Source organism: Macrosteles quadrilineatus, unplaced genomic scaffold (genome assembly GCF_028750875.1).
Source record: "Macrosteles quadrilineatus isolate MER2022 unplaced genomic scaffold, UCM_ALF_1.0 Scaffold_3__2_contigs__length_128488019, whole genome shotgun sequence".
NCBI lineage: Eukaryota > Metazoa > Arthropoda > Insecta > Hemiptera > Cicadellidae > Macrosteles > Macrosteles quadrilineatus.
This window is the reverse complement of record NW_026542596.1, coordinates 12,823,293-12,846,319: the sequence shown is the minus strand read 5'-3', so window position 1 is coordinate 12,846,319 and position 23,027 is coordinate 12,823,293. Positions and strand designations below refer to the sequence as shown.

General features: G+C 33.9%; 1 protein-coding gene across 1 annotated transcript; it reads left to right on the top strand.

Moving 5' to 3' along the window:
* Window positions 1-3,430: 3,430 nt before the first annotated feature.
* Window positions 3,431-8,488, top strand: LOC128989005 (uncharacterized). The gene has a single exon (XM_054410858.1). It carries the CDS (start codon window positions 3,431-3,433, stop codon window positions 8,486-8,488), a length of 5,058 nt encoding a protein of 1,685 aa, XP_054266833.1.
* Window positions 8,489-23,027: the final 14,539 nt, after the last annotated feature.

Below are 23,027 nucleotides of genomic sequence, written 5' to 3'. Positions count from 1 at the left end.
CTCGCATGAATAGCCACAGGTTTTAGTTTATCAGGATGGTTTACATCATATCTGTGGCCATTCATACGAACTCTTAGAGCATTGGTGGTTTTGCCAATGTAGTCTTTAGGACAATTTTTGCATGAAATTTGGTAAATTACATTAGTAGACTCACAGGTGATGTTACTATTTATGTTATAACATCTTTTTGTTTGCCTGCTTGTGAAAGTTTTTGATGGGATGATTAATTTGCAAGTGGCACATCGTGGTTTGTTGCATTGATTACAGCCCGAAGGTTTTGCTGAGGGTTGGGAAGTGGGAGGTAGTTTGGGTTTTGAAAGAATGTCTTTTAAGTTAGGAGCTTTTTTGTATATTAGTCTTGGGGGTTTGGAAAACAAATTATGGGTCAGAGGTGAATTTGAAAGAATATTATGTGCCACTCTTAAAACATTATTAACTTTGTAAAGGCCAGGAAAGTATTGGGTGATGAATTTTGGATCTTTTTTGAAATTATCTGTGTTAGGATTTTTTGAGCTTTTTATTTGACTGTCTATTAAATTTTTAGGATAACCTCTTCTGTTAAGTGAATTGCTGAGTTTTTCAATATAATTTTGGTAATCACGATTTTCAGAACAAAGGTTTTTTGCTCGTATTGATAGGCTTTTTGGTATGGATTTTTTAATGTGTGCAGGATGACAGCTTGAGTAAGCTAAGTAATCCATTGTATTCGTATCCTTTACATGGATTTTGGATTTTAACATACCATCTCTAACAAAAACGTCAACATCCAAAAAAGTAACAATATCTTCTGAGAAATTCCAGGTAAATTTAAGGATTGAGAATTGATTTAGATTTTCAAGGAAAGTTTGCAGGTTTTCTAGTCCATGTTCCCAAACCATGAAAATGTCATCAATAAACCTATACCAAATTGAAGGTTTCAAAATTTGTGAATTTAGAAAAAGTTCTTCAACATGCCCAACAAATAAGTTTGCAAAAGAAGGTGCCATACGTGTGCCCATAGCTGTCCCTTTCACTTGAAGGTAATTTTGATCAAGGAATTTAAAACTGTTCATGGTTAAAACAAAATGAATTAAGTTTATAATAAAATTTGCACTAGGTTTGGAGTTAACTGGACGTTTTTCTAGGTATTTCTTTACAGATTTTTCTCCTTCTTCATGTGGGATGTTAGTATATAGTGAAACTACATCAATTGTCACCAATATAGTATTGTCCGTTAGTGGGGTGTTTAAGTTCTTAATTTTATTAAGGAAGTCTTTGGAGTCTCTTATATATGACGGTAAAGTTTTCACTAATGGTTGGAGGGTGTCATCAACGAATGCTGAGATCCTTTCAGTGGGTGATCCATATCCAGATACGATAGGTCTTCCAGGTGGTGGTCGAATGGGTTTGTGGACTTTAGGTAAAAGATAAAAAATTGGTGTTCTTGGATTTAGAGGGCTCAAAAGTTTTATAGTTTCTTGACTTAGGTCTTCATTTGGTCCATATTTTTGCAAAAATTTAGAAATGTCATCATTGAAAGTTAAGGTAGGGTCATTTGGGATTTTTTTGTAGAATTCAGCGTCATTCAGTTGTCTTTCTGCTTCTTTTATATAATCTTCACGATTCAAGATTACTGTACTGTTGCCTTTATCTGCTTTTACAATTATTATGGAAGAATTTTCTTTCAATGAACGTATAGCTTTTCTTTCATTTTTTGTAAGATTATCCTTTGAATGTAGTGAGGATTCAAATTTAGGATCAGAAATGTTGGAGATTACAGTATTAATGAATTGCTCTACTGGATGGTCAGGAGGAAGAGGATCAGGTTCCCAGTTTGATTTAGGTTTGAATTTATCTAAGCAATTGGGCGTTGAACAATTTGGACTGTGAATTTGGACTGTGTTTGGTTGTTGTTTAATATAATATTGTATTCTGACATTTCTAGCAAAAGAGAGACCATCTGCGACAAAATCAAAGTGATTAAACTTGGGACGTGGAGAGAAAGTGAGACCTTTATTGAGGACAGAGATTTCATCTACATTCAGAACATATTTAGATAGATTCATTACATTTCCCTCAGTTTTAATTTGTTCTTCATTTAGGTTAGGAGTACTGTTTATCTGTAGGTTGTTAACAAGTTCATTTTGGACAATGGGATGCTGAAAATTTGTTGTATTAGGTTGCTGAAAATTTTGTGTATTGGGTTGCTGAAAATTTTTGTTTGGATCTGAATTTAATAATCCTTTAAAACTGGTATTTGGGCATAGCCCAATATTGGAAGAGGAATCAAACAAGGTTTTCAATTTTTTGTTTAGATTTTCACATCTTTTAGTTTTCATTAATTGGTTTTGATCGTCAATTTTACGTTTTTCATTGATCACATCATGTTGAGGTGGTATGAGTTTATAAAGATCAATCAGTTGTTGTTCATACTCATTCTTTAGTGATTTATATTCTTCTGTTACTAGTGTTGTAAGTTCTAGACTTGTTCGTATAGAGAAATCTGTGATTTTACCTCTAACTTGAGGAGGAACACCAGTGAGAGGTATTTTAGGTCTAAGACCTTTTGGAGCAAAACCGTAGTTCAAACAAGATGTCATAAATAGTATATGACATTCAAGAGTAATAATTTTGTTAGAAAAATAAGAATATTGATTGAGAAAAAAAGATTTTGAATCAAGATTAGCCATATTTGAAAACAGAGTGATAATACAAAATAAAAAGTGTGTAAAAAGATAATTACCAAAAGGTTTCAACATTGTTTCTTCATAAAATTTCAACCAGGACGTGAATGAGCCATGCGAATACTTATGAAGTTAAACGGGGCGAAGCCCGCGGGTACAGCTAGTAATAGTATAGATTTAACAAAACATTTTATCATTTCAAACCAATAGGCCTATGTAGCATATTTTGAGGGTCATAAAATTTACTAATATTATAAATCTGAAAGTTTGTGAGTTTGTGTGTATGTTTGTGTGTGTGTTTGTGTGTGTGTTTGTGTGTGTGTTGCTCAATCACGCATAAACTACTGGACGGATTGGGCTACAAATTGGCATGATGATAGCTCACATTCCCGATTAACATTAAAGCATATTCTTATCTCAAAAATCCTTTCGGGCTCCGCCCCAGTGGTTCTGTAGTTCCCAATGTTAATCTCATGGGTATTCATATTTAAAGGGAATTAAAGAATTCAGTCAGCTGTTCCAACTAAAAAAGGCATCATGCAACATAATCAGACATTCCAAATAGTTCATAAGGTTAACTTCAGAATGCAGCACTTAAAGGTAACGTTTATGTGATTTAAATATCCTAAAGAAATACAGCTGCCATTTTAGTTATTTGTTTATATTTTGTTTTTTTGTTTTTATTTTGGTTTGCGCATCTAAATATCGACACGTCATTATGGATTCGATGTTAACTGCTGTTTTGAATTCAAGAAATACATCTTAAAATGCCGAAGAAACGTAAGTCAAATTTATCCCAAAGTTCGCGAAAAGCCAAGCGACAAGCAGCTCACAGATTAGCAGAAGCGCCAGAAGAACGTCAGCGTCGACTTGAGGAGAATGCTCAGCGGCTGGCAGGTCACAGAGCAGCAGAAACACAAGAGGAACGTCAGCTTCGTTTATATGAGAATGCTCAGCGGCTGGCAGCTCACAGAGCAGTAGAAACACAAGAGGAACGTCAGCTTCGACTATCAGATCAAGCCCACCGGCAGGCCAGCTTGAGAGTAGCTGAAACACCAGAAGAACTTCAGCTTCGACTAGAGGAGAATGCTGAGCGACTGGCAGCTCACAGATCAGCAGAAACACCAGAGGAACGTCAGCTTCGATTAAATGAGAATGCTCAGCGACTGGCAGCTCACAGAGCAGTAGAAACACAAGAGGAACGTCAGCTTCGACTATCAGATCAAGCCCACCGGCAGGCCAGCTTGAGAGTAGCTGAAACACCAGAAGAACTTCAGCTTCGACTAGAGGAGAATGCTGAGCGACTGGCAGCTCACAGATCAGCAGAAACACCAGAGGAACGTCAGCTTCGATTAAATGAGAATGCTCAGCGACTGGCAGCTCACAGAGCAGTAGAAACACAAGAGGAACGTCAGCTTAGATTATCAGATCAAGCCCACCGGCAGGCCAGCTTGAGAGTAGCTGAAACACTAGAAGAACTTCAGCTTCGACTAGAGGAGAATGCTCAGCGGCTGGCAGCTCACAGATCAGCAGAAACACCAGAGGAACGTCAGCTTCGATTAAATGAGAATGCTCAGCGACTGGCAGCTCACAGAGCAGTAGAAACACAAGAGGAACGTCAGCTTAGATTATCAGATCAAGCCCACCGGCAGGCCAGCTTGAGAGTAGCTGAAACGACGGAGCAGAATGAACGACGTAGACAACAACACGCTGTTCATATGGCATCCCAGCGAGCTACAGAAACTGCTGAGGAAGCTGAATTTCGCAGAAACGTTATTGCGGCAAGGGCTGCCCAACGGCGGCAAACGTTCCACAGGAATACGTGGGGCGTCTTTGAAAATGCTGCCTTAGAGTACGACCCAACTCTAGATTACAGTAGTCATGTTTTGATAAAAGTTGGGCGAATGGATACTGAATGTCGATACTGCAGAGCTTTAAAGTGGAAGGAGGAGCCTGTAGGGATGTGTTGTGCTGGTGGTAAGGTTGCTATTCATCGGCCACAAGAGCCAGTACAACCTATGAAAGAGCTATTCCTCGGTGAGACTAATGAGTCAAAGCGATTTTTGAAAAATATTAGGCGGTACAACACCTGCTTTCACATGACATCGTTTGGGGCAGATACAATAGTGAACATGCCTGGGTTTTCACCAACCTTTACAATTAAAGGGCAAGTCTACCACAAAATTGGGTCCCTACTTCCTGCACCAAATATGCAGCCAAACTTTTTGCAGATATATTTTTATGGAGATGAGGAAGCAGAAACTGATAGAAGATTTGAAATCGTACCAGGGGTTGAAAAACCAACGCTAAGAAAAGTACAGACAGTCCTTCATGAGCATAATAATTTAATCAAAGAGTTTAAAACTGCGATAGAGGTTATGCCGGATGAAAGCTGCAAATTAATAATCCACCCTGATCGCGTCCCTCATGGGCAGCATGAGAGACGATACAACTTACCCACCATAAACGAAGTGGCAGCCATTGTAGTGGGCAATGATCATTCTACAAGTAGAGACATTGTGTTGCACGCCCGCGATGACAAGCTATCCCGTGTCGCGGACACGCATAGGTTCTATGATGCCCTTCAGTATCCGATAATTTTCTGGAATGGCCAAGAAGGATACCACTTTGATATACCCCAAATTAACCCACTCACTAGACAGCCTTTGCCAAATAAAAAAGTGTCATGCATGGATTTTTATGCATTTCAAATCATGGTGTGTGCAAATGAATTCAATTTACTTCTGCGCTGCAATAAACTTTTACATCAATTTCTGGTAGATATGTATGTAAAAATAGAAAGCGAACGTTTGAGGTTTATCTCATTGAACCAGAAAAAGTTACGGGCTGAAAATTACATACACCTGCAGGATGCTGTAAGAAACGACAACAATGTGAATCCTAATGATTTAGGACAGATGGTGATTCTTCCGTCAACTTTTGTTAACAGCCCTCGATATCTTCACGAGTACACGCAAGATGCATTTGCTTATGTCCGTAACTATGGACGCCCGGACTTATTCATCACGTTTACGTGTAACCCCTCTTGGAATGAGATAACTGATGAACTCATGCCTGGTCAGAAAGCTACAGATCGCCACGACCTCATTGCCAGAGTTTTTGAATTGAAAGTGAAAAAACTTATATCTCTGCTCACGAAAGGTAAAGTATTTGGAGATTGCCAGTGCTTTATGTACTCAATAGAGTGGCAGAAGCGTGGCTTACCACACGTACATGTTTTACTGTGGCTTAAAGAAAAATTGCGTCTAAATCAAATGGATGACATAATTAGTGCTGAAATCCCAGATCCTGAAACCGACAAAAAACTGTATGACGCAGTTCTAAAACATATGATCCACGGACCATGTGGCAATTATAATACATCAGCTCCCTGTATGAAGGACAGTAAGTGCACAAAGACGTACCCTCGGGCGCTACTAGATGCCACTCAAACAAATGCGAATGGTTACCCTCTGTATAGACGTGCAGCGCCAGAGGATGGAGGACGCACAGCTACTATTCGAATACGTGGTGGAGAAGAAGTTGTAATAGATAACAGCTGGATTGTGCCATATAATCCCCTACTCCTTAAAATGTTTACTGCCCATGTGAATGTGGAGTATTGTGGCTCTGTACAGGCCATAAAATACATTTGCAAATATATTAACAAAGGGAATGATCAGGCAATATTTAATGTTAGGCAATCCGATAATGTGAACATTGATTCTAGGGATGAAGTGCAGAGTTTCAGAGCTGGACGTTACGTGAGCAGTAACGAAGCAGCGTGGCGTATATTGGGATTTCCAATGCACGAGAGATACCCCACTGTAACCCATCTCGCGGTGCACTTGCCCAATGGCGAGCGTGTCTTCTTCAATGATCAAAATCTCCACGACAGAATCGCTACTCCTCCTATGACGACTTTAACTGCATTCTTCCAACTTTGTCAAAATGATGAATTTTCAAAAACTTTGCTCTATGTTGAAGTACCACGTTATTATATCTGGAATGCATCGGCGAAAGAGTGGAAGCGCCGCAAACAAGGAAAGCCTGTTGAGAACTGGCCGGGAGTAAAAGCTGCAGACGCACTAGGTCGTATATATACCGTACATGTCAGCAACTTTGAGTGCTACTGCTTGCGCATGCTGCTTAATCAAGTACGGGGCCCATCAAGCTTCCACGATCTTAAAACAGTGGGTGGACAAGAACATGCTACATTTAGAAAAGCCTGTGAGGCACGTGGGCTTTTAGAAAGTGACGACCATTGGGACGCTACCATGGATGAAGCCGTGCTGTGCCGATCACCAGCTAAAGTCAGAGAGTTGTTTGCAGTTATAGTAAGTACTTGCGGTCTCTCAAATCCACTTCAACTGTGGGACAAGTACAAGGTTGCATTATCAGAAGATATAGCTCATAGACTCCAAGGTACGCACATAGAATTGATAGTTAATGAGGCATTAAAGTTAATAGAGAACAAAATAACTAATTTATCTGGGATGAAAATGACAGACTTCGGTTTGCCCACTCCAGAACAAAGGGGAGAATTGTCAAGCGATGTTGTAAGAGAACTGAATTACGATGCCTTTGCCTTAGATATCTTTGTCCATGATATGGAGCCACGTTTGCTTCCCGAACAAAGGCACGTTTACGATGTAATTATACAGCATGTAAATAGTAGTAATGGGGGACTCTTCTTTCTGGACGCACCAGGGGGTACTGGTAAAACATTTGTGTTAAACCTACTGCTCGCCCGACTTCGCAAGGACCGGAACATAGCCCTGGCTGTGGCTTCCTCGGGAATCGCTGCAACGTTGTTGAACGGTGGACGGACAGCACATTCTACTTTTAAATTGCCATTAAATCTAGCAAGCCAAGAGACCCCTACATGCAACATAAGTAAAAATAGCAACCGCGGTGCTCTCCTGCAACAGTGCAAGTTAATTGTGTGGGACGAGTGCACTATGTCGCACAAGCACGCCTTAGAGGCTTTGAACTTCAGCCTGCAAGATATACGCAGCAACCAATCTCTAATGGGAGGTGTTGTAGTTCTGCTCGCTGGTGACTTCAGACAGACACTGCCCGTTATTGAGAGGGGGACACCGGTGGATGAGATGAATGCATGTCTAAAGGCGTCTCAACTGTGGTCCAAGGTAATAAAGCTCCAGCTTACATGTAACATGCGTGTCCAGCTTTTCAACGATTTGGAGTCAGGTGCCTATGCGTCTAAGCTTCTGAAAATAGGAGAGGGTCTCCTAAAAACAGACACAGATGGAAAAATCGAATTTACCAATGATTTTTGTCATCCAGTGACAACAGAGGATGAACTTATTGCTCACGTTTATCCAAACATACAAAGGAATATAAGCAACGAAGAATGGTTATGCGAGAGGGCAGTTCTATCTCCAACAAATGAGTCTGTCAACAACATCAACAAACATATATTGGCAATGTTAGCAGGGGAGTCAAAAATATACACGTCAATAGACACTGTGATGAGCAGTGACGACAGTCCCACTTACCCTGTAGAATTTCTAAACTCATTGGAACTAACAGGCGTGCCTTCCCATAAACTCGAGCTAAAAGTTGGCGTACCAGTTCTGCTGATGCGCAACCTTGATGCACCAAGATTGTGCAATGGCACTAGGCTTCGAGTCACAGAGCTAGGAAGAAACATAGTACATGCCACTATTCTGACTGGAACAGCTAAAGGAGAAAGCGTTTTGATTCCAAGAATCCCGATTATTCCTAATAATCTGCCATTCCATTTGTTATTGGCTGAGAATAACAAATCTTACAATGTTGTCTATAGAAATGTATTATTGTAATGAATTTACATCAATACAACATAGATTTTTCCAGTTTAAAAAGGTGTTGTTGTATTGTATTGTTGTTGTAACAGATAATTAATTACTGTACATACAATCAAGAAGTACCTAGGTACTATATTTTGTCTTCGATAATTACTTACATACTGTTTAATAATCACATTGAATTGCATGAAATCAATTGTGATAATTGTAGGTAGCCTAGATGTCTATTACATGAGGGAAAACAATTTTGAAACAAGACTCCTGGTTTTGCTAGAAATCTATTTAAAATAATAGTATTAATATAATATTAAAAATACTAATTAAACCGGTTAAGTGTTACGAGCGCAAATGCTAATAAACAATCCATAAACACTAACTATAAAACAATGTATAAACAATCTATGAAAACAATCTTAAAAATAATAAAAATTTACAGCAAACATTACTTAACATAAACAGAATCTGTAATAATAGGAATAGACCAAATAATTAACAATAAAAACATACGTTGACTTTAGATACTACTACAGTACTTTTGATGCTACAACAACAAATAACCAACAACACACTATACACCCCACATCAACAGGTGAGGTTTAAAATGATTGAGTTTAAAAATATTACTTTACTTAGACACCTTATCACGGTTCAAATCAAATAAAACAAAACATCGTAGTTTCAAAAAATTAATCGATGATAATTGACAGTTTTTTACTTCTTTAGATAAATAATATTAATATTAATATATGATGATTCAGTTACAATATAGATTTGTGATAAAATAAACTTGAGTTACTACATTAAAATGTTACATTACTAAAATATCTATCAATAAAACACTATCAATTATTGATTCTTTAATTAATTAACTATTTTTTACAAGAATAGTTTTACGAGCTAATTAAAGGATAAAAGAGCGTTAATGTGATGTAGTTTTAGGTTTGTCGTTTTCTTTTACGTTAATCGATAATTAGTAATTATTTTGTTACAAACAATGTTTTAAACATTGTATCAATACACAATTCAAATTATAATCTTTAATGTTTTAAGTTTTCCTAAGAATTAAAAATTTAGATAATTTTAGATGACTAATGGTATATTTAAATATATGTTAGGTATTTTCTCATATCTTAAGTTGGAATAATTGGGTTTGTTCTAAGTCCATATCAAATTATAAATCCCTAGTTGTTCTTGATTAATTTAGCTAAAAAATTACGATTGAGTTTCTCGGCATTTTGGTCATTGTAAAATAGAAATATCAAAGAAAAATAATATCAAAAACATCACATATTCTATAGTCTGTGGTAACAGTATAGTAAATACACAAAGCCACATAGGAGCTCAATAACATAACAGGTTTAAACTCATAGCAAATATAAAAATAGTAAAATATACATCAGAATTCTATGTAAATTTTTCAAAGGAGTTTTTTTGCTTATTACATAAAGGCAAATGCAGTGTTTTAAAACTGCTTTGTTTACAACTTTTACTTAATTCTTTTAATTATCAATACTAAACCATAAGACCTGAATCTTATAAATTAAATAATTGATTTTCACTTTTAAAATTATCAGTAAATTTTATAAAGTTTGTAAAAATGTTAGTATCATTACGACATTTCTGATCCAAAAAAGAACTGTTTCTACATAGGCATATATTTCGTCACATCCGTATGTTTTAATAGTATATTTCATACCTAGGGCCGAAAATTAGGTTTTGCTGGCTCGAGATCTTTTTTAGATTCTAGATGAAGTTGAGATAATACTAACGATCGAGAGCTGCAAAACCCATTCGGCCCGTGGTATGAACGCTTTTTTTCACGTTATTTAATATACACTAATGTTTTAATTAAATAAGTTAACAGCTGATTTTCAGCCCTAGGGATGTAAAAAGCTGCTCGGTCCTAAAATACCGATGACATGGACACTGGACAGCAATACGCTACTTTCAGCCTCCAATTAACGTTTGTAAAACTGCTAAAAACAGCATAGTTTGGTGAAAAAGATTTATTTCATGATATAAAATAATTTTTATTTTAATGTTGTAAAGTAGGTATTATTGAGTTAAAATAAACCCTATATTTCTCCACTTATTATACCATAACTGATCAATAAAAACATATAAAATCTGTATAGAAATTAATTGTTGAATGGGTTCCTATGAAATGAAATATATTTTTATTGAAGAATTTATATTTTTAGAACACGGTTTGCAATGTCCCGAGACAAAATCTGGCGCAGGTGCGGGGGAATCAAATATGTTTTATTCCATCTCAAACTGCTTTCTATGTTGACAAATTAATAAACTCATATTCTGTAACAGTGCATCAAAACAATGTGTATTGGCGTTATAATTCTCGAGTGTTTATGTCTCACAAATGAATTTGTTTGAGTTTGACAATTTTAAAGTATAATTAATATTGAAAACCTTAATTAAGAAGTAAAAATCCCCTACTGAAATGAGCATCATCTATGAACAATATGATTGAACGGTCAAAAACTTATTTCCTAAAAGAAAATGTTCAGTTTTACACTCTTTTATTGCGCTTTTTACTAAGTGTAAAATAAATATTTCCTTAAAGGAAGGCGTCATCATAAAGTGGCTTTATCTCATCATTATTATAAAATATTGCCGTGCTAAAGACCATCTGGAAACTTGTAAGGCAGAGTTACTGGCCTCGTGCCTAATACATTATCAATAATTTGTTCAAACCTATATCCAAATTTTATGGGACACAAAAAAACGTGATAATAGCTTTGATACCTTTTCCTTTACCTGCACCGTTACGTTTTACCATTACAGAAATGATATATCTTCATGAGTAGATTAATAGGTATTTTTATCTGTTTAATAGATAATTTAATTTGTTTATTCATATAATATACAATCACCTATTATAAATCGTTGCAATTTCTTTACTTTATAGTGGTATTTTTGTCTATAAACGTGTTAGGTTATGCCAGTTACAAGTATACGGGATTATCAATAAGAATGGTGCAAAGCTTAACGATTGGTACTCCTTCTTATATAATTAAAAAAGCTGACTGTAAAAAAGATAATAATACTATGAGCAGCTGATTGACTATTATAACTATGATTTAACCTGTCATTTCGTGTTTATAGTTTCGGTATTTCTGGACTTTCTGGACTTTTCTTTTAAACGTTTTAAAACATTCCTACGATCTTAATAAACAATAAAGTACCTTTAAAGCATTTTTTTAGGCGCGGAAACCACTTCAAATTATAAAAACCCACGGAACTATTTTCTCAAGTCGCGGAGCACATTTCTTGCCGAGGAAAAATAGCGGAGTGATACGGACCGGGTACTACTTTCTCTAGGGCATCTATTTGTGTTGTCAGCTGAACCTAAAAACGTGTTGTATAGTGGTTGAAAGACTGATTATTTATATGCTTTATAGTGACTGTAGGAAAAATATAATGTGTAACACGAGTGCAAAAGGTCTTTGCTGCACTCGAGATCATCCCGCATTCGCCTCACTAGTTATACAAATAACTATTGTCTTTCAGAGTTTGCTCGAACTAATGCTATTGTTAGTCTTCAGCGGAACTTTCGGACCAAATTTAGGAAGGAGGCTCCTCGTCGGAACTGCTTAGCTGGTTGGGTAAGGCAATCCAAGAAAACTGGATGTTTGTGTGCCGGGAGAGTTCGGGCCGTCCTATGAGGGAAATCCTACAGAATATCTCGGCTGGGTTGGTATTTCACATGGATATTTGCAGAGTTTTCAATGGAGCTCACATCGTGCGTTTTTATTGCATGTAATGTGTTTCTTAATGTAAATAAAAACTTTTTAATTTGAAAAACAGTGTAATTCTTATAACATGAGTTTGAAGCTCAGAGTACACAAATGAATCGACCATACTTTTGCACCATTCTAATGAATATCCCTGTACACTGAAATGGGCATTTTAATCTTTTTCAATCCTAGGAGGGACTATTGCTCTCATGGACTGGGTTCGAATTACCAATGCTATTTGACTGCGTAATAGTTCCGTCACCCAGCAGTTAGGCGCTAATCGTAATAACTTATAAATAATACATACATTTTTATATTACCTCTTTTCTACATTCCTTGTGCAGTCTCGTTATAGTGCATAATACTTCAGCATTAATCATTCATGTCTACTTTAAAATGTCAAGCAATATTTTGCAGAAGAGCTTGAAACTGCTGTTTCTTGCAAATATGTCATGTATAATTAATTGAAAGAGCAAAATTAAGAAACTTTTACGTCTTGATAAGGCACAGCGGATCCACCATACTGATAACTCAGCAACTGTTAAATTGCCTAATATTTTATGTCTAACTGAGTCCGTTATAACTTTACAAGTAGAGAATTTCCAACTAAAATTTCATTATATACAACTTGGTTGTATTTAATGCTGCATTGATGATGGTGGTCTATGACAAAATATTTAAATGATAAAGAAATGTCTAAACGTCGAAAGTTACGTGGTCAGTAAAAACATACTCATTTTTTTCTGTTTAATCTAACATAACTATTTAATTAATTTAAATTTTCCATACTAACTACTGTAGAGCTCGCCCCGTGGTCGAAAGCTCGACCAAAAGTATGTATTGTGCAAACTTCTCTATTTCACCCCACGCTGTAAATAAAACATGTAATTGGAATTGCTTCCATTTGTTTTGACTTTCTGTTTATATTTTGTTGTTATTTCGTCACCAATATGGCAACCCATAAGGCCCATGTAAATTTATTTTTAATTTTAAATAAATAATTCATTTTTAAATTTTCAAATAGTAAAATTTCAAATAATTAAATCCATTTTTTGTGCTTATTTTTTGCCTAATTTAATTTGTAAAGGGGTTCCGCACATCTACAGGTAAATATCTTTCTAACAGTATGCGGCGGTTTTCCCTGCGATGCAGAGGAGCTGAGAAAAAAGGATTTCATAAGAAAAGTTCAATTTCCATTGTTGACCCAATTAACGTAAATATTCTTAGAATACAAATAAAACCTGCACATAGGACCGATAACCTTTCTTTTGGTACAACCCGCGTGTAAATCGGTCCAGTAGTATGGTCAAGGTGGCTGTCGTAAGCTTAAACATTTGGCTCCATTTTAAATCTACATAAGAAAAGTTTAATTTCCATTTTTGACCCAATTAACATAAATATTTTCAAAATACAAATAAAGTCTGCAAATATAGAACCGATAACCTTTCTTTTGGTACAACCCACGAGTAATTGAATCCAGTAGTATGGTCAGGCTAGTTGTTATAAGTTTTGCAAAAGTTTTTTTAATATATAAGATATTGGAAAATAAGGGTATGAAGTTCCCTAAACTTGGATCATTATTTTAATTTCATAACTATAAAAAAGCATTTATAATACTGACACTATTTAGGCATGAAGAGGTTCATACACTAATTTTAATTGGATTTAGAAGAAAATATTACTAACTAGGACTAATTTCAACGAAGATTTAACTTCAATCAAAATATAGCCTATCTATAAAAACAAAGTTTTCTTATCATTTATGGATCATCATAAATGTAAAAGAATCAATTAAATAATCCATCTTTCCTCTTAATTCTAAAAACCAACGTATCCCCTACCCTAAAAATATGAACCAGAAAAATTTGTCAGTTGCAAACTGTAGCTGACCGAGAGACGGATCTATGATGTTGTCTCCTGCATTTTATTGGTGAAAGAATATAGATTGTTAAAAATATTAGAATATTAACTCATCAAACTTTAAAAAATAAGGATTTGTATGCTCAATTATTATTTATCCAAACGACAACTACATACACTGTGACTGTATCATAAGAAGTGATTGCAAACACTGTTTATATATATTTTTCGTTGAGGGCTATTTAGGTACAAAGCTAACATAACACTTGTCATCAGTGGGATGTGGACATAAGAAACACTCTAGCACTTTACCTTGAGTCAACAGCTTACTTCTGGGCCTCTGTGTCTCCTTTTACACAGAAAAATCTTGGTTTTATCTAGTTTTGCTCACCTAAAAACCTGAATTATATGAAAATTAAAGAAATGAAAATTAGCATGGTGTATTATTATATTAATGGAATACTTTCTTCTGAAAATTTCGTACCTAAAACTTGAAACCGGTAAATTCTACGTGATCGAGTCTTCAAATTAAGTTTTTATCATCAACTAGTGTACATGTTGCTCGAAATCGAGCAATTGCAAAGAAGTACAGGAGTTATTTATAAACAAATAACTTGTTTAGAAACTAATAACAGTCATAATTTCAAATGATTTTAAAAGAGTGAACTAAATAGGTAGTTTTTAGTAGTCAACTAATGAAAATACTCACAATTTACATAACAATCCTATTCCAGTTTAATGAGTTAATTTATAACAATCAACCTGCCCATGGACGGGAAAAGGTAAGCTTACAATTTAACTCTACGTAAAAAGGCTGTCAAATTTTATAAAGTACCGTACCTAAGCTATTTAGCCAATTTGTAGACAATAAGGTGTAGGCTACTTTAAACTCTACTCAAAAACTGGCAGAACTCTGAAATGGTGTTATTTATCACATGCTTACTCATATGCCAAATCCTTCAAATAAAAATTATATATTTTATATCACTAAACACAAACCAACATCCAAAACTATACACATCTTTAATACAACATAGATAATTTACACATTGACTGTTTACAATTAACATGTGTTCTTCTTCTCACTTTTATATTTGCTTCGCAACGGAAAAAATCTGTTTCATAATCATTGAAAATAGATTTATAATAAATAATCTATCATAAAGTTAAAGATTAAATAAACCTACCACATAGTTATTTTATTTTTCTTGATCAGAAGTCTGAAATTGTAAAATAGGCATTTGACAGTTCTGGTTGTTTAAATTTCAAAGCGAATGTAAACATGGTGAATTTTCTCATGCTTCCATAGAGACCAATTATTAATATTTAATTTCTGACAACAGCTGGAGTTTCAAAACAATGTTTGTTTCCCATGTTAATCTTATGGAGAAATACGAAACTTTAAAGGACTCCAGGGCCTCGCTCTCTAATTATTTACCTAAAAAGAAAGTTTCCTGCACAACTTCACGTTACGCTCTTTCCAATGACACCAAAAACATGTCAATCGGTTCAGTAGTTTAAGAGGAGTAATTGTCACAAAAATCCTGCTTGTGTATTAAATAAGTAAATATATAGATTTCAATGTGCTTTTGCTTCAAAAATACATGTTAACCACAAAATGTTTGTAAACACTATAATTTACTAGTGCGTTATTTCATAAAATTTTTCTGATTCTTTCATTTGTTCATGTGTTTGATAACATGTAGGTATTGCAATAGGTATGTTCTTGATATTTTCCTGCAGGTTAGTAGTAGATCTAATGTAAGGAATTCTAAGAGTTAACTAATCTTGAATGCAAGTAGGAGATAAACTATCATAAAACTCAGTTTAGTAGTTAGGTTAAAGTTCTCCCAGACTGGTACAGTGTTACTAACAGTTGTGACTTACACAACTACTGCAGTTGTTTATGGTTATGGTTTCCTTTGAGGGTGTAAATTTGGCGGGAAAGTTTTAAACCGTAGATTTATCTTTGGCTCAACTTAACAACAGTTAGGAATGATGGTAAATGCATTTTGCAACAAAAGAAATGTTTCTGATTCTATGTGTCCAACGTGTTAAAGACTTGCAAGAAACGTAATTATTACGAGTTTGATTTTGACAATACGTTTTACTGATATAAATTAAAGATTAAGCGTTTAAAACTGCATAATTAATTTAAATTTAAAAGTTTGGTATAAACAACCATAAAAACGTATGATTTCACATTTACTGAATTAGATATTGCGTTCGATGCACGATTTACGTCAAGAACATACTTACATTTTGGAACCTCAAACATTGGCCTTTACTTTAAAAACAAAATATGGCAATCGATATACAGGTTAAAGAAATTCTAAAGACTCTGCATAGGCTAATGATTGCAATCAAATTGTTTCGTGATATTTAGTTTACAAATTAAATTTCATCAAGTAACATTGCTATTTATTTTACTACAGTTTTATAGAATACGTATGGATTAAAATAAAATTTAATAAAAGTATAATTCGCATCAAGAGTTAAAGTAAAATATATAAAAATTACATGTCTTTATTATTACACAGAACATGTTATATATCAAGGTTTAACTAGAATATATACTACAACGGTCTTTATTGTTTGAATCAATATTCTATACTCATTAATTTCATTCTAAAAAATAGCTTATTGTTAACTGAAAGATATTCATAATTTTTAGTTCGGAGCCATATTCTCATTATCAATTCTACAAGTGCTCGTATAGTAATCATAACAAAAGGGACTCAAATTATTACAAGCCATGAAACAAAGGATTAATCTAAATAAAAACAAAGGACTATTGTTAGAAATGACTGTTGTCTCCAAAGGTTTATGATTGTCACTTGGATGATTTGCAAACTTCAAACACTTGCATATTAAAACTGCTATAAGTTTGTTCAACACTACAGTTATACATAATTTTATGTTTCATTGAAGCTTTAAAACTAATATATGCTCTTGTTAAGTTAAAAAGGGGCATTACAACTGTTATAAAGTACACAAATTGAAAGGTATTAATTAGCTATTCCAAACAGTTGGTTGTTTAGTTAATTAAATGTCAATTTGTGATGAAAAATGCTGGGAAATTTTTCGTATGAAAACAATAAATCTTAGATTTTACTTTAACTCTCATTGAACTTAAAATATATTTTCCAATAAGTTTGATGACACTTTAAAGATAATAGTGGGGTATAACACTTACAAAATACTAAGCTGAATAGTATCTTAATTGCATTATGACCTTTGTTTAGTATTGTTTATACCCATTTAAGGGTTTCATTATGTGAATGCATGTTTTATTTTTTAGGAAGTCCCATTCACAATAAGAGACACAATGAGTCTGATTTAACCACGTATTTGCTTCTTTTCTCAACTTTGAGTCTTAAAATTTTCTACAAACCTACCTACTTACCTTCTACTTCTTACTTACCTTCTTTTCTGTCAGGTTAAAATGTAATTCACTGCACTATACCACTTTCTTTTCACCTTGTAATTTAGACATTTTATTTATTTTATGTTACTTAAGAATATGGAACTATGCTATGAGATAAATTAGTTTCAGAATACTTAAAATCCATTTAGGTACTATTATTTTTGTGTTGTTTATTGTTCAAAATCAGTATTTTTGTACTTCAAAGTAATACTCATATCAGCAGTTATAAATGAAAAGAAAATAAAATTAAATAAGTTGATAAAGGGACAATTTACAGACATTGAAGCACAATTCATTGTTCCACATACATTTTTAGGAGAAACCATTGTATCTCCAATGATAATGTGAATCCTACTGAACCTGATTACTTTATAATATGTCTGAAAATCCCAAAAGTCATCGTTGAGTGGTTTTAGTGTTTACCTAATAACAAGAAGGTCGGCAGCTCGGTCCACCTAATTCTTAGTTTTTTTTTAATTAGGTGTTTGGAACTGTCCCCAGCTGTCATTGGTGGATATGTTTTTATTTATAGACATTGCCAAGTATAAATCGTGTATTAACCATTAATAAAGCCAAGCAACGCATCTAAACCGTTTCACACTAATCCCTGATGCTGGGAAAAGAGACAGGTGATTTTAATAAAAAAAAAAATCTAAAGCTACACCAGGTACATCACTCCATTCTGCACTAACCCTACAATCATATATTTGGTCCAAAATACAGTGCGTGCCGATGTTAATATACAACATAGTAATAGTAATAATATGGTATCGTGCTGTTTCTTATTTAGTTACCTAATGAATTGTGCAGTAAATTTATTGTAAAATACAGATAGTATTCATTTCTAAGCTACAATATTATCAGTCACAGGTAACAATAATTTTAGATAATCTTAAGGCAGACATACCCGCATTGCAAAGTATGCAAAGATCAACCAAACTTAGCAGATGTGGGTGCTATTATTATTATTACATTAATTTTCTATTGTTATTCCTCTTTTAATTCAACTTTAATATGTTTATATCTCGTACTCTACTTCTGGGAGGTTTAATGCATTAAAAATCAAATCTGCAAAAACACTGAAACTTAAAAATCTACAATCTAGAATAATATACTAGTAGAATAATGTTCTATTGACAGTTAACCCAAAACTGTTTCAAATAACTTATTTAGATATCACACAGTTGTTAAAGGATTTTGTTCATAACTCAATACTGGACTAGGGTCGTATTTAATTGTATTTTATTGTATTGTCCTTTGTTTTCAAGGCTTCATAAGGGGCTAAACCTAACCAAGAAAATTAATACCCGATAACCTTAAATTGAATGTCATTAGGCATACATACATTGTTTTTCTGGATTTTTGTTGGATGCATAAAATAATTATAGCTGCTAAATTAGTTGTAGCAACCCTGCGGTCTAAGCTAATTTTCATTTGCCTCATTAAATTTTCACTAAAATATATTCTGTAATAATGTCATCCCTTCTTTAATTATATTAGGTTTAGTGAGGTTTATTTAGTTTAATAACCTTCCCTATATCAGAAGACCTATAGGTTACTCACTAAACCTAATATAATACAACTTTGTAAACCCACTATTTATACCCCATAAAATCCCCTAAAAACCATTGTTCCCATAGTCAGATCATGCTGGTTCGCGAACTCGTTCGAATAACTGGAGATTTTAAATGTTAATATTTCATCAAAATCGGATCATTGTTGCTCGAGTTATTGTGAGTTTGAACGGATGGTGTTTTTGCCCTATGGAGACCTTAAAACGAAAAGGGAAATCGGTCCAGGTTCAAGGTCTTACCATGTGGCCTGCGGTAATAACTTATTCCTTACGTAGAAAATTCGCTAAAAGAAATTCTACATTGCAGTAAAAAACAAAACTAATCACATTGAAATGCTAATTCCTTTATGCAATTCAAAATAGAATGGAGAAAAGCAAACGTTTCCATAAGTTTCAGTCAGTTAAATTAAAGGGAATGTTGCTGGAAGTCAACAGTCCCGGAAGATCAAATAATTTATACCTGTGCCGCTAGGTCAAAAACTACAATGTTTGCAGTGTCTGTAGATCAAAAGTCCCAGTAAGTCAAATAGTACAGTCCGGGCTAAAAGCGTGGTCTATGTTAAAGCAATTGACTTATTGGGAATTTGACCTAATGCAACAGCAGTTTTAATATAACCAAATAGGGAATGTTGCTGAAAGTCAACAGTCCCGGAAGATCAAATAATTTATACCTGTGCCGCTAGGTCAAAAACTACAATGTTTGCAGTGTCTGTAGATCAAAAATCCCAGTAAGTCAAATAGTACAGTCCGAGCTAAAAACGTGGTCTATGTTAAAGCAATTGACTTATTGGGAATTTGACCTAATGCAACAGCAGTTTTCATAAAACGAAATACGGTAAAATACAAGTTCAGTTTCGCTGAGTCAACAGTGCCGGAAGATCAAAAGCAATAAAAGTGAACGTCGATTCAGTGTAAAGTAGACCTGCTGCAACGCTTACTACACCAACAAAACTCGCTTTTAGTTACTTCGTGTTTTGTCATAATTAGAATAAAGCTAAAATTATCATATTTGGTACATAGCTTATCTATTAATGTTTCTTGCCAACTGTTTGGTCAACACTGTAAATAGGTATAGTTTATGTAATGAAAAGCCTTTCGTCAAAATTGGTGGCATAAAATACACGCAAGGACGATCTGAAAATTTCTGGTTATTATATACGTTTGTAAAAGGAGATCCATTTAATTGTAGAACTATTTTATGAGTTATAATGTAGTCTACACATAAACTGTGTAAATGTATTACGCCTCGGAAGGGTTGAAACCTGTCCAAACTATCATATATATTATTAAAACGTAAATGAGGTTTTTCACATTCTGAATCAACCAGTCGACGAATTTTAATTATTTTTATGTTGAAAGAAAGATAATTTTGAGAACTAGGGAATGTCAAAGCCATAATTATAATTAAGGGTCCCAGTTTTTTAGAAATTAAGTTTTAATTTTTAAAAAGTCTAGCAGCCGACGCTTACCTTCTAAGCTAGCTTTTAGTACAATATAATTTGCTTAACATAACAGCTGTAAACATTCAGCATTTGGAAACAAATTTAAAGACATATTTAGAGTTGACATATTTATACTATGTGTAATGCTGACCATTGATACATTCAATTCTTAGGTATGAGGATGGCAGATTAATTAAATATGCATAGTTAAATTGTAGGATGTTCAAATTATTTTTAAAGGAATCTTTATAATCATTGATTTGTTTTCCCATATAATTTGTTTTAACTAACAGCTGGTTGAATGTAATATTGTTCTATATAACTATTACGTTTTTGGCGAATATCCCATGTAGGGAATAAGCTATAACCGTAGTACTTATGGTAACACCTGGACCCGCGGGACCGATTTAATTTTTCGTTTTGAGGTCCCTAGAGGCCAAAAACACCATCCGTTCAAATTCATATATACAGGGTGATCAACTCAAGGAGTCCACCATTGGGAAATCGGAAACGGTAAGAATTAGAGAAAACTTTAAATGGGGCACATACCTTTAATTTTTGTGGCAGTTAAAATATGATTTTAGTTTTTTATCATGTTTTCGGATAGAATATGCAATTTAAAAACTTTGTTAGCTTTGACATTTTTTTGATAAACCCACTCGTTTAGGATTACAGCCTATGGAAAAATGACTTCCGGTTTACATTTTACATCATGTAGCTCCTAAACGAGTAAGTTTAGAGCAAAATTGCAAAAAGTAAATCAGTCTTAGAATTGCATCTACATTCCTTTAAGACTATAAAATAAAAAGTTTTCCACTTTTCAAGTTTGCCGCCATTTTTTTAAATAATATAATTCATATTTTTAATGAATTTTATGGTCTTTTTGGAATGTGGATGCAATTGTAAGACTTTTTTACTCTTCCCATTTTTGCTATAAACTTACTTGTTTAGGAGCTACATGATGTAAAATGTACACAGGAAGTCATTTTTCCATAGGCTATAACTCCTAAACGAGTCGGTTTATCGAAAAAATGTCAATTATGAAAAAGTTTTTAAATTGCATATTCTATCCGAAAACATGATAAAATATAGGGTGTTCTATAAGAAATTTCAAATTTGGCCGCCATTTTGGAAAATGGCGGCTGAATTTTAAAAAACTAAAATCATATTTTTAACTGCCACAAGAAATAAAGGAATGTCCCCCATTTAAAGTTTTCTCAAATTCTTACCGTATCCGATATCCCAATTACAATTTAAATTGTAATTGGACACTAGTAAGTACCAGTGCACTTGTTGCTACCTCCCCCCTTCGGTTTCATGTATTCCTCTCAATCACTTCAAACCTAGGAGGATTAAACATTAATGTTAATTAATGTTAAATCCTCCTAGGTTCAAACCTGAAACTTCCAGATCGAAACTCGCCTGTCGTTATTTTAACATCGCTTAATTTTTTTTACTATATTTTTCAAAAAAGGAAGATTAAATTGATTTACTTTGGATTTTAATAAGTGGACGTTTTATTTTATTAAAGATTTATGGTGATACGTAAATATTGTGGTATAGTAAAGTATATTATATTGTAGTTAAGTGTTAAATTTTGAAATTTTAGGGTGAATCGAGATGAATCTTTTTTTATAACATGGGTCTCTCCTACCTTAACGTACATACCAAGTTTCATAAACATCGGTTGGAAAAGTGTAAAGATAAATATTTGTATGTAAAAAATACAAAATGGCGGATATCTGGTTAACGAAACGATTTTGGAAAAAATGTTATCGTTCATTTTCTGTTTATTTTGACCCAAGGAATTACTAGGTAAAGTGTCTCTCCGCTTATTTTTAACACCTTGTTTGTGATGTATTCTTATTAATATAAGTGAAAAATGTAAGCTGGTAATACAGAAAGATGTTGTATAAATAATATGAATGTACTGGTAATCTGTATATTCATCTTTTTCTTGTCCTTAGAACTGTAAATTAAAAGTCCACTCAGCAGTCGCATCGTACGATGTAGTTCTTTCCATGCGTTGCGAAATGCTAAATTTTCCGTCCTCTTCAACCCAAGTTATCTATTGAACCACTTATCGTAAAAAATTCAAAAAAATATATTTTACGCATCACACTTTTGGCTACAACTTTGTCACAGACAAAACTTCTCTAACCCAAAAACAAACAAAAATCTCGCATGCTAACTTTTTCATGTTAGAAATCACGATTTAAAACTATTTCACCATACATATCAATTTTTATTAATTAGATCGGTAAATAGTTTAAAGTTCCAACAAAATAGTCATTGAGTAGGACTAACCAAGAAGCTCTGTGCCAATTTTCAAAATCTTAGCACAAATTTAAGTACACCAAAACACGAAATTATTGAAGTCATGCGTCGAGAGGACTATCGTTGTTTTTAACTGATTATACTTTTGACCTTCCGGCACTGTTGACTCAGCGAAACTGAACTTATATTTTATCTTATTTCGTTTTATTAAAACTGCTGT

Bases quoted from the DNA above. Each gene is read 5' to 3' on its own strand.
- LOC128989005 (XM_054410858.1), top strand. From the start codon at position 3,431: ATGCCGAAGAAACGTAAGTCAAATTTATCCCAAAGTTCGCGAAAAGCC.